The sequence below is a fragment of the Carcharodon carcharias genome, chromosome 34, assembly GCF_017639515.1.
Source record: "Carcharodon carcharias isolate sCarCar2 chromosome 34, sCarCar2.pri, whole genome shotgun sequence".
NCBI classification, from domain to species: domain Eukaryota; kingdom Metazoa; phylum Chordata; class Chondrichthyes; order Lamniformes; family Lamnidae; genus Carcharodon; species Carcharodon carcharias.
In genome coordinates, this window is record NC_054500.1 from 20,654,793 (window position 1) to 20,668,792 (window position 14,000).

General features: G+C 53.5%; 1 protein-coding gene across 2 annotated transcripts in view; it reads right to left on the reverse strand.

Annotated features, from left to right (window-relative positions):
• sars2 (seryl-tRNA synthetase 2, mitochondrial) overlaps positions 1-14,000 on the reverse strand; it is a 43,228-nt gene that overhangs the window by 22,937 nt on the left and 6,291 nt on the right. For both annotated transcript variants that reach the window (XM_041179520.1, XM_041179521.1), the window contains exons 4-6: positions 11,581-11,721; positions 5,808-5,862; positions 4,389-4,452 (exon numbers count right to left, since the gene is read on the reverse strand). In XM_041179520.1, coding sequence (XP_041035454.1) covers positions 4,389-4,452; positions 5,808-5,862; positions 11,581-11,721 — 260 coding nt within the window. The remainder of the gene's footprint in view (positions 1-4,388; positions 4,453-5,807; positions 5,863-11,580; positions 11,722-14,000) is intronic.

Genomic DNA, 14,000 nt, shown 5'->3' on the forward strand with positions numbered 1-14,000 from the left:
TGGTACCTGAATCACAAAATGTTAGTGTGCAGGTACAGCAAATGATTAGGAAGGCAAATGGAATATTGTTGTTTATTGTAAGGGGATTGGAATATAAAAGTAGGGAAGTTTTGCCACAGTTAGTTGTACAGGGTATTGATGAGACCACTTCTGGAATAATGTGAACAGTTTTGGTCTCCTTATTTCAGAAAGGATATAATTGCATTAGAAGCAGTTCAGGGAAATTTAACTTGACTGATTCCTGGAATGAAGGTGTTATCTTATGTGGAAAGGTTGAAAAGGTTGGACCTGTATCCACTGGAATTTAGAAGAATGAGAGATAATCTTACTGAAACATACAAGAGCCTGAGGGGACTTGGCAGGGTGGATGCTGAGTGGATCTTTCCCCTTATGAGAGAGGCTAGAACTAGGGATCTCTCATTTAAGATGGAGATGAGGAGAATTTTTTTCTCTCAGCAGGCCATTAGTCTGTGGAATTCTATCTTCCAGAAGGTAGTGGAGGCAGGGTCATTGAATATTTTTAAGGCTGAGTTAGATAGATTCTTTATTGACAAGGGAGTCAAAGGTTATAGGGGGTAGACCAGAAAGTAGAGTTGAGGCCACAATCAGATCAGCCATGATTTTATCAAATGGCAGAACAGGCTTGAGGGGCTGAATGCCTACTCCTGCTCCTAATTCATATGTTTCTATGTATGTTTATTGGCTGTAAATCACATTGGGATGTCCAAATTCACTAATTGTACAAAAGCACATCTTTTTCTCTCGTCTCCAGCCAAGGGACATCAGGTGAGGGCAGGATCAAGGCTATCCAGATAGAGAGAAACTGTCCCCATTGCTGGAAGGGTCAAGGACCAGAGAACACCGATTTAAAGAGACTGGCAAAAGAAGCAATGGTGATATGAGGAAAAACTTTTTTTGTGCAGCCAGTGGTTAAGGAACCAACTGCCTGCGAGTGCGGTGGAGGCAGATTCATTTGAGGCCTTCAAAAGAGAATTGGATAATTATCTGAAGAGAACATATTTGCATATTTATATGGGGGAAAGGACCAGGTGTTTGGAACTGCCGGAGTGGCTATTAGAGAGAGCCAGATAGGACAAAATGGGCCAAATGACTTCCTCCTGTGCTGCAACCATCCTATGAATCCCTGAAGTCTTTCATGAACTACTAATCATTTGGGACTGTCAGCCCTCACACATGGAGAATAGGCAGTATGGCAACTACCCGCAAAATTATGGGCCCGCAGAAGTCAGCACCCACCTGGGACGAAGGCATGAAAAGAGGGAGGGTAATTAGGAAAATTAATCAACGTGTTTCACTACAGAGTGGGTGAGTCCAGCAGCTTTCTATTGTGGCCTGCTAATGCTGCAATTGATTAGTTATACCTATTTCAAACACTTGCGCTATGGTCTAATTAAATTTATTGCTTGCTTGTGTGTGATTACTGACTGAATCTCCAGGGAGGCGACAAGGTGAATGACAAGGATTTAGGATGCTGCAATCAGCTGGAGACTAATTGCTTCATTTGTTTAGCAATACCCGAGCGTTCTTTTCAAAAAAAAGATCCAGCCTTCAAAAGCTGCAACCTCTGCGAGGACTGGGCGTCTTTAAAGAGATAATCTTGAATGTGTATTAGGTAAAAAGCGTGACATAACTTCATAAGTCCATTTCAATATAAAAAGCGAGGCAGATTTTTCATTTACATAGCCCTTTGTTATGCTGTCAGTACATCTGAAAGCAATGAATCACTTTTCTAATGGAGTCCATGTTATGTTGGCAAATGAACTAGCCAGCTGGAATCAGCAATATCCCAACTTAAAGAACATCTGCATTTTCAGTTGCTCAAAAGAAAGGCAATGCACATTAAAGGGATAGTTACATGGTCACTTTTTTTGTCAACATTCAATTTTAATTTCAAGGCATTCAAGAGAGCATTAGATGATTATTTGAATAGAAACAATGTGCAGGGTTACGGGGAAAAGGCAGGGCAATGGGACTAGGTCATAATGCTCATTTGGAGAACCAGTGCAGACACGATGGGCCGAATGGCCTCCTTCTGTGAAATCCTGTATGTAAACAGCTGCCTGTAACAATGCAGTTGTGGACTTTAGCCAGTAGGTAGCACTGTGATGTGAGATTCTGAAGTCTTTGAACTAGATGTCAGCCATGGCTCAGTTGGTAGCACAGTCACCTCTGAGCCCAGGCGGTTGTGGGTTCAAGTCCCTATTACAGGTCTTGAGCACAAATATCTAGGCTGACACTACAGTGCAGAACTGGGGGAGCGCTGCACTGTTGGAGATAACCTCTTTTGAATGAGACAATAAACATTCTTCTGTCTCAGGTGGATGTAAAAGGTCCCGTGACACCATTTTGAAAAAGAGCAGGACAGTTATCCTTAGTGTCCTGCCCAGTATTTATCCCTTAATCCACATCACAAAAAATGATTATCTGACCATTATTATCTTATCATATTGCTGTTTGTGGGAGCTTGTTTTGTACAAACCAGCATTTCCTACATTACAACAGTGACTACACTGTAAAGTGCTTTGGGACAGCATTATATAAATGCAAGTTTTTCTTTTTTCCTTTAACTCTCAACATCTAGTACACTGAATAAGATTTACATTCATTGCTGACTCTTGGAAAGGCTGGAGGCAATTAACTTGGAAAAATGTCTTACAGCCACCACACTCCAAACATCACTCTTTGCTACAGATGCAAAATAATGATGCAACAAGTTAAAAAACAACAGTAGTGCAGTGTGAAATTTTCAGACAATTAGAACTGCCCACCTGATGAACCTTAGCAGTCATCAGTAGCTCCGATTGCATGGGTGACCCTTTCTTGAATTATTCTTTTCATGGGATGTGAGCTTCTCTGGCGTGGCCAGCATTTTGTTGCCCATCCCTATTCGCACTAGAGAAGATGGTGAGCCGTCTTCTTGAACTGCTGCAGTCCATCTGGTGTAGGTACACCCACAGTGCTGTCAGGAAGGGAATTTCAGGATTTTGACCCTGAAACAGGTCGACGTAGTTTCAAGTCAGGATGGTATGTGGCTTGGAGGGGAACTTGCAGATGGTGGCGTCCTCATGCATCTGCTGCCCTTGTCCTTCTAGGTGACAGAAGTCATGGTTTGGATGGTGCTGTCGAAGGAGGCTTGGCAAGTTGCTGCAGTGCATCTTGTCAACGGTACACACTGCTGCCACTGTGCGTCAATGGTGGAGGAAGAGAATGTTTAAGGTGGTAGATGGGGTGTCAATCAAGTCGGCTGCTTTGTCTGTGATGTATTGAGCTTCTTAAGTGTTGATGGAGCTGCACTCGAACAGGGAAGTGGAAGGTATTCCATCATACTCCTGACTTGTGCTGTGTTGCCAGTAGACAGATTTTGGGGAGTTAGGTGGTTACTCACAGCAGAATTCCTGCTCTTGTAGCCACAATATTTATGTGCCTGATCCAGTTAAGTTTCTGGTCAATGGTAACCCCCAGGGTGTTGACAGTCGGGGATTCAGTGATGGTAACGCCGTTAAATATCATGGGGAGATGGTTAGATTCTTTCTCGTTGGAGGTGGTCATTGCCTGGCACTTGTGCAACGAAAAACCTATGCAGTGGCTTAAAGGCGCAGGCCACATTGGCAATTAAACATATAAGAACCATGTTCTGGACACATTGCGAGCAATGCCAGAAGAGATAAGTTAGTTCAAAGGACAACGTCTTGCTCATCAAAGTGCACGTCAGTTCCTGATGGCTTAGTCTTTGGCCTGCCAGGTGCAGGCCTGTACAAATCATGGTCCAAAAACATTCTGGAGAAATATGGCAGGCTACTGGCATCTCAAAAGGGAAAGAATTAACGTTCCACAAATGCTACCTTATTGCCATCATTCCTAGCTTAATCTTCTAAATCTCAACTAGGTCTTAATTCAATTCTCAGTTGGCAAATGTATAAACTTGACAAATATTTACAATAGAGGACAGTGGAAAATTTGGAATTAACTGCATATCAAATTCCAACTTCAGGATTCAGGTATTAAACAGCCAGGATAGGATTCCAGTGGATCAGATCTCTGGCTGCTCAACCCTACCATTTGGAATTTCAGTGGTGCAATCCCATTTAATTTCAGTGTGTAATCCCAATGGATTAACCACTTTTCCATTCACTCCCAATGTGTAGAATCCCAATGAAAATAAACCCCTTTCTGTTCACTCCCACTGTGTAAAATCCCATATGACTCCTGATCCAAACCAGCTATTATCCAGTCTTTAACACTCAGGTAATCCACTTAAAATTTCACCTAGAGAAAGCAAGAAAGATTTAACATCTTCCTGCGGAGCTTCATTGCATTCTATCATTGCAAGTTGACTGAGACCAGGATTTGAACACATCTCATCTTACCGTTGTCTAATTATGTCCAAGTCTTCACCAATTTGCAAGTGGCCTTTGGGTTTAAAATCAAATTCTAGAAGATAAAGGAAGAAGAAAATAGTCAGCAGACTTGCGAGCTTTCAGGCACAAATTAAAACTGAAGGCTTTCCCAGTACTGGTGGACCTTCCCAGCATTGCTCACACATGGGCCGGGATTTTCCAACCCCATTGTGGTAGGACCCGGTGTGGATTATGCAGCGGCCCAGCCAAAAGTCCACTGACTTTCAGCGGGACCGGAAAATCCCGCCCATGGTCTGGACGCTTAAACATTAATCTTCCCTGTCCTTTTAAGGCTACTGCTTAAGCACACCTCGTGGACATCTGAGCGCTTGTGTTACAGGTGTTGTGTTACAGTCCAATCAGAGAGTGTGGGTTCCTCTGGCTAAATACACTTTTACATGCACGTTGTAGTCTGGAGCTATGGTTAGTGATGGTGGAGGCTCCAACTCTCTTTCCATCAAATGGTGACCTGGAATCTATCCCGCTCTTACCACCTGCCATTGGCGTGTGTTGGAAGGATTTGCAGGTTGATACTCAACCTGTTTGGCTGCATTATGAACGCACTTTCCTTGGCCATCAAGTCCTGGAGTGGGACTCGAACCTGGAGTTTCTGGATTAGGAGCAGGGACGCTACCTACTGTGCCACAAGACATCCATTCTGAGTACTTGTAGCTGCTTGTAAATTGCTGAGGTCAATTGGAAATCAGTAAAATGTTTGAAAATTTCAGGCTCTGGGTCAGAAGCATCCAGAATGAAAGGAACAAGTCAGTTTAAAACTCTCATCCATGCTTTTGTTACCTCTAGACTTGACTATTCAAACACACTCCTGGTCAGCCTCTCACGTCCCAGCCTCTGTAAATTTGAGGTCATCCAAATCTCTGCTGCTTCTGTCCCAGCTCACACCAAGTCCCATTCATCCATCATTCCTGTGCTGGTTGACCTACATTGGCTCCTCGTTAACCAAGGCCTCGATTTTAAAATTCATTGTTTCCGAATCCCTCCATGGCCTTGCCCCTCCCCATTGCTGTAATCTCCTGCAGCCCCACGTCCCTCCGAGTTCGCTGATTCTGACATCTTGAGCCTTGCTGATTTTATACACCCCGCCATTGATAGTCATGCCCTCTGATGCCTTAGCCCTAAACTCTAAAATTCCTGCCCTAAACCTGTTTAAATCCTTTAAGGTGCTCCCTAAAACCTTCCTCTTTGATCAAGCTTTTGGTCGCTCGTCCGAATATCTCCTTATGTGGCTTGGTGTCTGGCTCTATTGATAACGCTGCTGCGAAGCACCTTGGGACATGTCACCTTGTTAAAGGTGTGATACAAAACTGTGGCTGCTCTTTATTATGTACATTCTGTTTACAGTGGGTATTGATAACTAAGGATTCTCACCCGGTTTATCACCAATCATTTCAACCACATGAGCTTGACTTTCATCACCTAGGGGCTTCAAAGAAAGAGAGAGACAGTTAAACCTCAAAATAAACCAATGTGAACCAGTCCTAATTGGGACAGATTTGGCATTTTTGTTTCTTTATTCTTTGTTGGAATGTGGGCAATGCTGGCAAGGCCAACATTTGTTGCCCATCCCAAATTGCCCTGTAGTGGCTTGCTAGGCCACTTCTGAGGGTAATTAAGAGTCAACCACATTGCTATGGGTCTGGAGTCACACGTAGACCAGACCAGGTAAGGATGGCAGATTTCCTTCCTTAAAGGGATATTAATGAATCAGATGGGTTTTTTATATCAATTGATGATAGTTTCACGGTCAACCTTACTGAGACTAGTTTTCAATTCCAAGTTTTACTGCTTAAACTTAAATTCCACCAGCTGCCATGGTGGGACTTGAACCCATGTTCTCAGAGCATTAGACCGGGCCTCTCTCCATGTTGCCTGGGCGTAGAAAAATGGAGAAAGTGGGCTTTCTGTCCTCTGGCGATGGACTGCTGGATTGGAGTGGAGAGATCAATGTCCAATACTGAAGTTAACTTCAAGCAACAACGATCTGCGGAGGATATGTTGGTGGCAGGATTTGATACTTATGTCAGAAGGGAGAGACGGGTCAAGGCCACACACGCCCCACATGTGCCTATAGTGTGAAACAGCATCCCGTGGAGGATGTGTCCCCCAGATTTTGCCACCATCCCAGCTGATAGACAACAGGGGCACTGGCTGGCTCCAAGCTGAAGTCCCAACACTGGTAATCCAACGGAAAAACAGAATCAGTGGGGTTTAATGATAATAATTGCAAGATTACAGAGCAAAACAGATAGGCAGGGTGAGAACTCCTGGGAAGGTAAGTACACAACTATAACTTAGGAGACCACAGAGACTGACCACACCATGAGATGTTCACAAATTCAATTAAAGCAAGAGAGCGAGAAAGACACTGAGTCAGAGGGAAGAGAAAAGCGAGGGGGGGGGGAAGAAAAGCAAGGGGAGGGAGGAAAATGAGGGGGAGGGAGGAAAAAGCAGGTGGAGGGGTAAAAGGGGGGAGAGGGAAAAGGGGGGAGGGAAAAGGGGGGAGAGGGAAAAGGGGGGAGAGGGAAAAGGGGGGAGAGGGAAAAGGGGGGAGAGGGAAAAGGGGGGAGAGGGAAAAGGGGGGAGAGGGAAAAGGGGGGAGAGGGAAAAGGGGGGAGAGGGAAAAGGGGGGAGAGGGAAAAGGGGAGAGGGAAAAGGGGGGAGAGGGAAAAGGGGGGAGAGGGAAAAGGGGGGAGAGGGAAAAGGGGGGAGAGGGAAAAGGGGGGAGAGGGAAAAGGGGGGAGAGGGAAAAGGGGGGAGAGGGAAAAGGGGGGAGAGGGGAAGAAAGGGGGAAGTGGGAAAGGGGGGAAGCGGGAAAGGGGGGAAGCGGGAAAGGGGGGAAGCGGGAAAGGGGGGAAGCGGGAAAGGGGGGAAGCGGGAAAAGGGGATGGGGAAAAGGGGACGGGGAAAAGGGGACGGGGAAAGGGGGGAGGGAGAAAGGGGGGAGGGGGAAAGGGGGGAGGGGGAAAGGGGGGAGGGGGAAAGGGGGGAAAGGGGGAGGGGGCAAAGGGGGAGGGGGCAAGGGGGGAGGGGGCAAGGGGGGAGGGGGCAAGGGGGGGGAGGGTGAAAGAGGGGGTGGGTGAAAGAGGGGGTGGGTGAAAGGGGGGGTGGGTGAAAGGGGGGGGTGGGTGAAAGGGGGGGGTGGGTGAAAGGGGGGGGTGGGTGAAAGGGGGGGGTGGGTGAAAGGGGGGGGTGGGTGAAAGGGGGGGGTGGGTGAAAGGGGGGGGTGGGTGAAAGGGGGGGGTGGGTGAAAGGGGGGGTGGGTGAAAGGGGGGGTGGGTGAAAGGGGGGGTGGGTGAAAGGGGGGGTGGGTGAAAGGGGGGGGTGGGTGAAAGGGGGGGGAGGGTGAAAGGGGGGGGTGGGTGAAAGGGGGGGGGTGGGTGAAAGGGGGGGGAGGGTGAAAGGGGGGGGGAGGGTGAAAGGGGGGGGTGGGTGAAAGGGGGGGGAGGGTGAAAGGGGGGGGAGGGTGAAAGGGGGGGGGAGGGTGAAAGTGGGGGGGAGGGTGAAAGGGGGGGGGGAGGGTGAAAGGGGGGGAGGGTGAAAGGGGGGGAGGGTGAAAGGGGGGGAGGGTGAAAGGCCGGGAGGGTGAAAGGCCGGGAGGGTGAAAGGCCGGGAGGGTGAAAGGCCGGGAGGGTGAAAGGCCGGGAGGGTGAAAGGGGGGAGGGGAAAGGGGGAGGGGGAGGGGAAAGGGGAGGGGAAGGGGAAAGGGGAGGGGAAGGGGAAAGGGGAGGGGGAGGGGAAGGGGAAGGGGAAGGGGGAAGGGGGAGGGGAAGGGGGAGGGGAAAGGGGAGGGGAAAGGGGAAAGGGGAGGGGAAAGGGGGAGGGGCGAGGGGAAAGGGAAAGGGGGAGGGGAAAGGGGGGGAGGGGAAAGGGGGGGAGGGGAAAGGGGGGGAGGGGAAAGGGGGGGAGGGGAAAGGGGGGGAGGGGAAAGGGGGGGAGGGGAAAGGGGGGAGGGGAAAGGGGGGGAGGGGAAAGGGGGGGAGGGGAAAGGGGGGGAGGGGGAAAGGGAGTGGGGGGGGGAGGGGAAAGGGGGGAGGGGAAAGGGGGGAGGGGAAAGGGGGGAGGGGAAAGGGGGGAGGGGAAAGGGGGGAGGGGAAAGGGGGGGAGGGGAAAGGGGGGTAGGGGAAAGGGGGGGAGGGGAAAGGGAGTGGGGGGGGGGAGGGGAAAGGGGGGGAGGGGAAAGGGGGGGAGGGGAAAGGGGGGAGGGGAAAGGGGGGGAGGGGAAAGGGGGGGAGGGGAAAGGGGGGAGGGGAAAGGGGGGGAGGGGAAAGGGGGGGAGGGGAAAGGGGGGGAGGGGAAAGGGGGGAGGGGAAAGGGGGGAGGGGAAAGGGGGGAGGGGAAAGGGGGGGAGGGGAAAAGGGGGGAGGGGAAAAGGGGGGCGGGGAAAAAGGGGGGCGGGGAAAAGGGGGGAGGGGAAAAGGGGGGAGGGGAAAAGGGGGGAGGGGGAAAGGGGGAGGGGAAAGGGGGAGGGGAAAAGGGGGAGGGGAAAAGGGGGAGGGGAAAAGGGGTGGGGAAAAGGGGAGGGGAAAAGGGGAGGGGAAAAGGGGGAGGGGAAAAGGGGGGAGGGGAGAAGGGGGGAGGGGAGAAGGGGGGGAGGAGAAAGCGGGGAGGGGGGAAAGGGGGGAGGGGGGAGGAGGAGGAGGAGGGAGGTGGAGCGGGGAGGGGGAGGGGGGAGCGGGGAGGAGGGAGCGGGGAGGGGGAGGGGGAGGGGGGAGCGGGGAGGGGGAGGGGGGAGCGGGGAGGGGGAGGGGGAGGGGGAGGGGGGAGCGGGGAGGGGGAGGGGGGGAGCGGGGAGGGGGAGGGGGAGGGGGGAGCCGGAGGGGGAGGGGGGAGCCGGAGGGGGAGGGGGGAGCCGGAGGGGGAGGGGGGAGCCGGAGGGGGAGGGGGAGGGGGGGAGCCGGAGGGGGAGCGGGAGGGGGGAGCCGGAGCGGGAGGGGGGAGACGGAGTGGGAGGGGGGAGCCGGAGGGGGAGCGGGAGGGGGGAGCCGGAGCGGGAGGGGGGAGCCGGAGCGGGAGGGGGGAGCCGGAGCGGGAGGGGGGAGCCGGAGGGGGAGGGGGGAGCCGGAGCGGGAGGGGGGAGCCGGAGCGGGAGGGGGGAGCCGGAGCGGGAGGGGGGAGCCGGAGCGGGAGGGGGAGCCGGAGGGGGAGGGGGGAGCGGAGCGGAGGGGGGAGCGGAGGGGGAGGGGGGAGCCGGAGGAGGAGGGGGGAGCGGCGGGGGAGCGGGAGGGGGAGCCAGGAGGGGAGGCGGGAGGGGGGAGCGGAGCGGGAGGGGGGAGCCGGAGCGGGAGGGGGGAGCCGGAGCGGGAGGGGGGAGCCGGAGCGGGAGGGGGGAGCCGGAGCGGGAGGGGGAGCCGGAGCGGGAGGGGGGAGCCGGAGCGGGAGGGGGGAGCGGAGCGGGGAGGGGGAGCCGGAGCGGCGGAGGGGGGAGCCGGAGCGGGAGGGGGGAGCCGGAGGGGGAGCGGGAGGGGGGAGCCGGAGCGGGAGGGGGGAGCCGGCGCGGGAGGGGGGAGCCGGAGCGGGAGGGGGGAGCCGGAGCGGGAGGGGGGCGCCGGAGCGGAGGGGGGGAGCCGGAGGGGGGAGGGGGGAGCCGGAGCGGGAGGGGGAGCCGGAGGGGAGCGGGAGGGGGGAGCCGGGGGAGCGGGAGGGGGGAGCCGGAGCGGGAGGGGGGAGCCGGAGGGGGAGGGGGGAGCCGGAGGGGAGGGGGGAGGGAGGGGGAGGGGGGGGGGGAGTGGGAGTGGGAGGGGGGAGGGGGAGGGGAGGGGGGGGAGGGGGAGGGGGAGGGGAGGGGGGGGAAGGGGGAGGGGAGGGGAGGGGGGAGGGGAGGGGGGGGGGGGAGGGGGGGGGGGGGGGAGAGGGGGAGGGGGGAGGGGGAGGGGGAGGGGGGAGGGGAAAGGGGGGGGGGAGCGGAGGGGGAGGGGGAGCCGGAGGGGGAGGGGAGGGGGGAGGGGGGAGGGGAGGGGGGAGGGGAGGGGGGAGGGGGAGGGAGGGGGAGGGGGGGGGGAGGGGAGGGGGGAGGGAAGGGGGGAGGGAGGGGGGGGGGAGAAGGGGGGGAGGGGGAGCGGGAGGGGGGAGCGGAGGGGGAGGGGGGAGCGGAGGGGGAGGGGGGAGGGGGAGGGGGAGGGGGGAGCGGAGGGGGAGGGGGGAGCCGGAGGGGGAGGGGGGGGGGGAGGGGGAGGGGGAGCGGAGGGGGGGAGGGGGGGAGAGGGGGGGGGGGGGGGGAGCGGGAGGGGGGGGGGGGGGGGGGGGGGGGGGGGGGGGAGCGGGAGGGGGAGGGGGAGCCGGAGGGGGAGGGGGGAGCGGAGGGGGAGGGGGGGAGCCGGAGGGGAGGGGGGGAGCGGAGGGGGAGGGGGGAGCCGGAGGGGGAGGGGGGAGCCGGAGGGGGAGGGGGGGGGAGGGGAGGGGGGAGCGGGAGGGGGAGGTGGGGAGCGGAGGGGGAGGGGGGGAGCCGGTGGGGGAGGGGGAGCCGGAGGGGGAGGGAGGGGGAGCCGGAGGGGAGGGGGGAGCGGAGGGGAGGGGGGAGCCGGACGTGGGAGGGGGGAGCGGAGGGGAGGGGGAGCGGAGGGGGAGGGGGGAGCGGAGCGGGAGGGGGGGGGAGCCGGGGAGCGGGAGGGGGGAGCGGCAGGGGAGGGGGGAGCCGGAGGGGGAGGGGGCGGAGCCGGAGGGGGAGGGGAGCGGAGGGGAGGGGGGAGCCGGAGGGGGAGGGGGGAGCCGGAGGGGGAGGGGGAGCCGGAGTGGGAGGGGGAGCCGGAGGGGAAGGGGGAGCGGGAGCGGGAAGGAGGAAGCGGTGAGGGGGGTAGCGGGGAAAAGGGGGAGAAATGAGAGGAAGAGGGAAAGAGTGAGATAAAAGGAGAGGGGAGAGTAACAACCTGCAATTACATAGCAAAACATCTCAAGGATCTTAACAAGAGCAATGCCAAATAAAAATATTTTTGACATCAAGCCACATAATGAGATATTAGGCCAGGTGGACCAAAAGCCTGGACAAAGAGATAGGTTTTAAGGACTGTCATAAAGGAAGAGAGAGAGGTAGACAGGTGGAGAGGTTTAGGGAGGCAATTCCAAAGCTTAGTGGTAAGGCACAGCCACCAATACTGGAACAATTGTAATCTGGGAAGGACACACATTCATACAAAATAATTTTTACCACACTTGGATGAGTCCAGTTGGGTAGCTTCAAGGCTTTCAAGTAGAAGTCTTCATCCAGCTGGCTCTCTTGCTGATAGAGAGCATTTAATTCCAGGCGAATTTCCTTCCCTCGATTTCGCAGCCTTGAGAAATCAGGATGCTGTTCTCAATACAGTATTTAAAAAAATTATAGCTCTAAAACCATCCTTTGCTTTCCGGCCAATTTCCATCATCTTATTAATCACTTTTGTTTTTCAAATTCAGTTTACAATCTGGAGACCAATCACAATTGTATTGAGTGCACACTACAGACATACACTGTAATGGCGTGCAATACATTTAACTCAGCCCATTAATGTCAGCCATGGCTCAATGAATAGCGCTTGCCCCTCTGAGTCAGAAGGTTGTGGGTTCAAGTCACACCTCCAAGACTTATGCACAAAGGTTAAAACTTCCAGTGCAGTACTGAGGGAGGGCTGCACTGTCGGAAATGCTGTCTTTCAGGTTAGCATAAAACATCCCATGGCATCATTTCAAAAGAAGAGCTGCAGAGTACTCCCCAGTGTCCTGACCAATATTTATTCTTCAACCAATACCATTAAAATGGATTATCTGGCCATTATCACTTTGTTGCTTATGGGAGCTTTCTGTGCACAAATTGGCTGTTGTGTTTCCTACATTAAGACAGTGACCACACTTCAAAAATACTTCATTGGCTGTAAAACACTTTGGGACATCCTGAGTTTGTGAAAGACGCTATATAAATACAGTTTTTCTCTCTAAATCTTTCCACCACCAGTGAAATATCTGTACACCCCAGAATCACCCAGCACAAAATACTGACCAGTGTTTGTTCTCACCAATTCACTATTTTCCATCCATTAAAGTGAATATCCCAGACTGGCACAGATGGGCAGAAAACCCTGGCTATCCTCTCCTGGCATTGCCAAATTTTGAGTGGAAAAATTCTCTAATTGTACAGTTCATATTTTCCATTAAGATTTCACACACCCAGTGTTGGATTTTACCGAAATTCAAGTTACACTGTTTAATTCAGGCCTCAGCTGGAGTATCGTGTCCAATTCTGGGCATCAGACTTTAGGAAGGATGTCAGAGCCTTGTAGAGGTTGTTGAGGAGATTCACTAGAATAGTATCAGGGATGAGGAACTTCAGTTAATGTAGAGAGACTAGAGAAACTGGGATTGTTCTCCTCAGAGCGAAGAAGGTTAAGAGGAGATTTAATGTGGTTGTTCAAAATACTAAAGGGTATTGAGAGGAAATAAAGAAAAACAGTTTCCACTGGCAGGAGGGTTGGTAACAGAATACACAGATTTAAGGCAACTGGTGTTTTTATGCAGTGAGTTTTTGTCATCTGGAATGTGCTGCCTGAAAGGGCAGTGGAAGCAGATTCAATAGTAACTTTCTATAGGGAACAGGATAAATACTTGAAGAGGAGAAATTTGCAAAGCAAAGAGGAAAAAGCAAGGGAGTGGGGTTAATTGGATTGCTCTTTCAAAGAGATGGCACAGGCAGGATGGGCCAAATGGTCCCCTTCTGTGCTGCAAGATACTTTAAATTCTGATCGAAACACACCACTACCGTAGAACTGAGCACCTCCAGTTCATTTCCATTACGAACATTGATTCCCTGAATTCCTTCAAGTGTGAGTTGTACCTGTTTCTGGCTAGGACAGAGGTTGCATAGATCATAGAATCTTACAGCCCAGGGGACAACCATTTGGCCCATTGTGTGTATGCTGGCTTTTTGAAAGAGTTATTCAATCAGTTGCACTCCTGATGCTATATCCCCCAGAGCCCTGCAATTTTCTCCCCTTCAACTACATATCCAATTCCCTCTTTAAAGTTACACAAAGTTACACAAGTCATTTGATTGGTTAGCTTAGATGGCTAGAGTGTGGTGCAGAATACCACCAACAGCATGGGTTCAATCCCTATACTGGCTGTGGTAGTTCGTACAGACCTGCCTCCTTGGCTTGTCCCATGCTGGGTGCGGGGTGGTGTCCTTCAAGCTGTATAACCAATTGTCTCTCTGCAATGGAGAGAGATGCTTTCGTGGGCTACAGCTAATCACCAGTACTTTGTATAAAACATAGGGACCACAAAGTATTCATTAGGACCAGAATGGTCTTCTGAGTTAACTGTGTATCAATTAGGTGTTAATTGTATACAGGTGGGGGTATTAATTGGGGACTCGTCTGGGTTTATATACATTTTTCACAGCAGACTGAAAGAGAGTTTTTTTCCCCTGTGGCAACTGCACTATACGCACTGTATCTTTATACATAAAAACTCGTAAAGTGATTAAAGACTAGACTCCAGTGTTCTATCCTTCACCACCTGGTGTTATAAATGTGGGACCTTTGGAAGTTTAAAGAACAAGGAGTTGCCAAGGTGGGCCTTGCTGACCTGTTCTGGAAT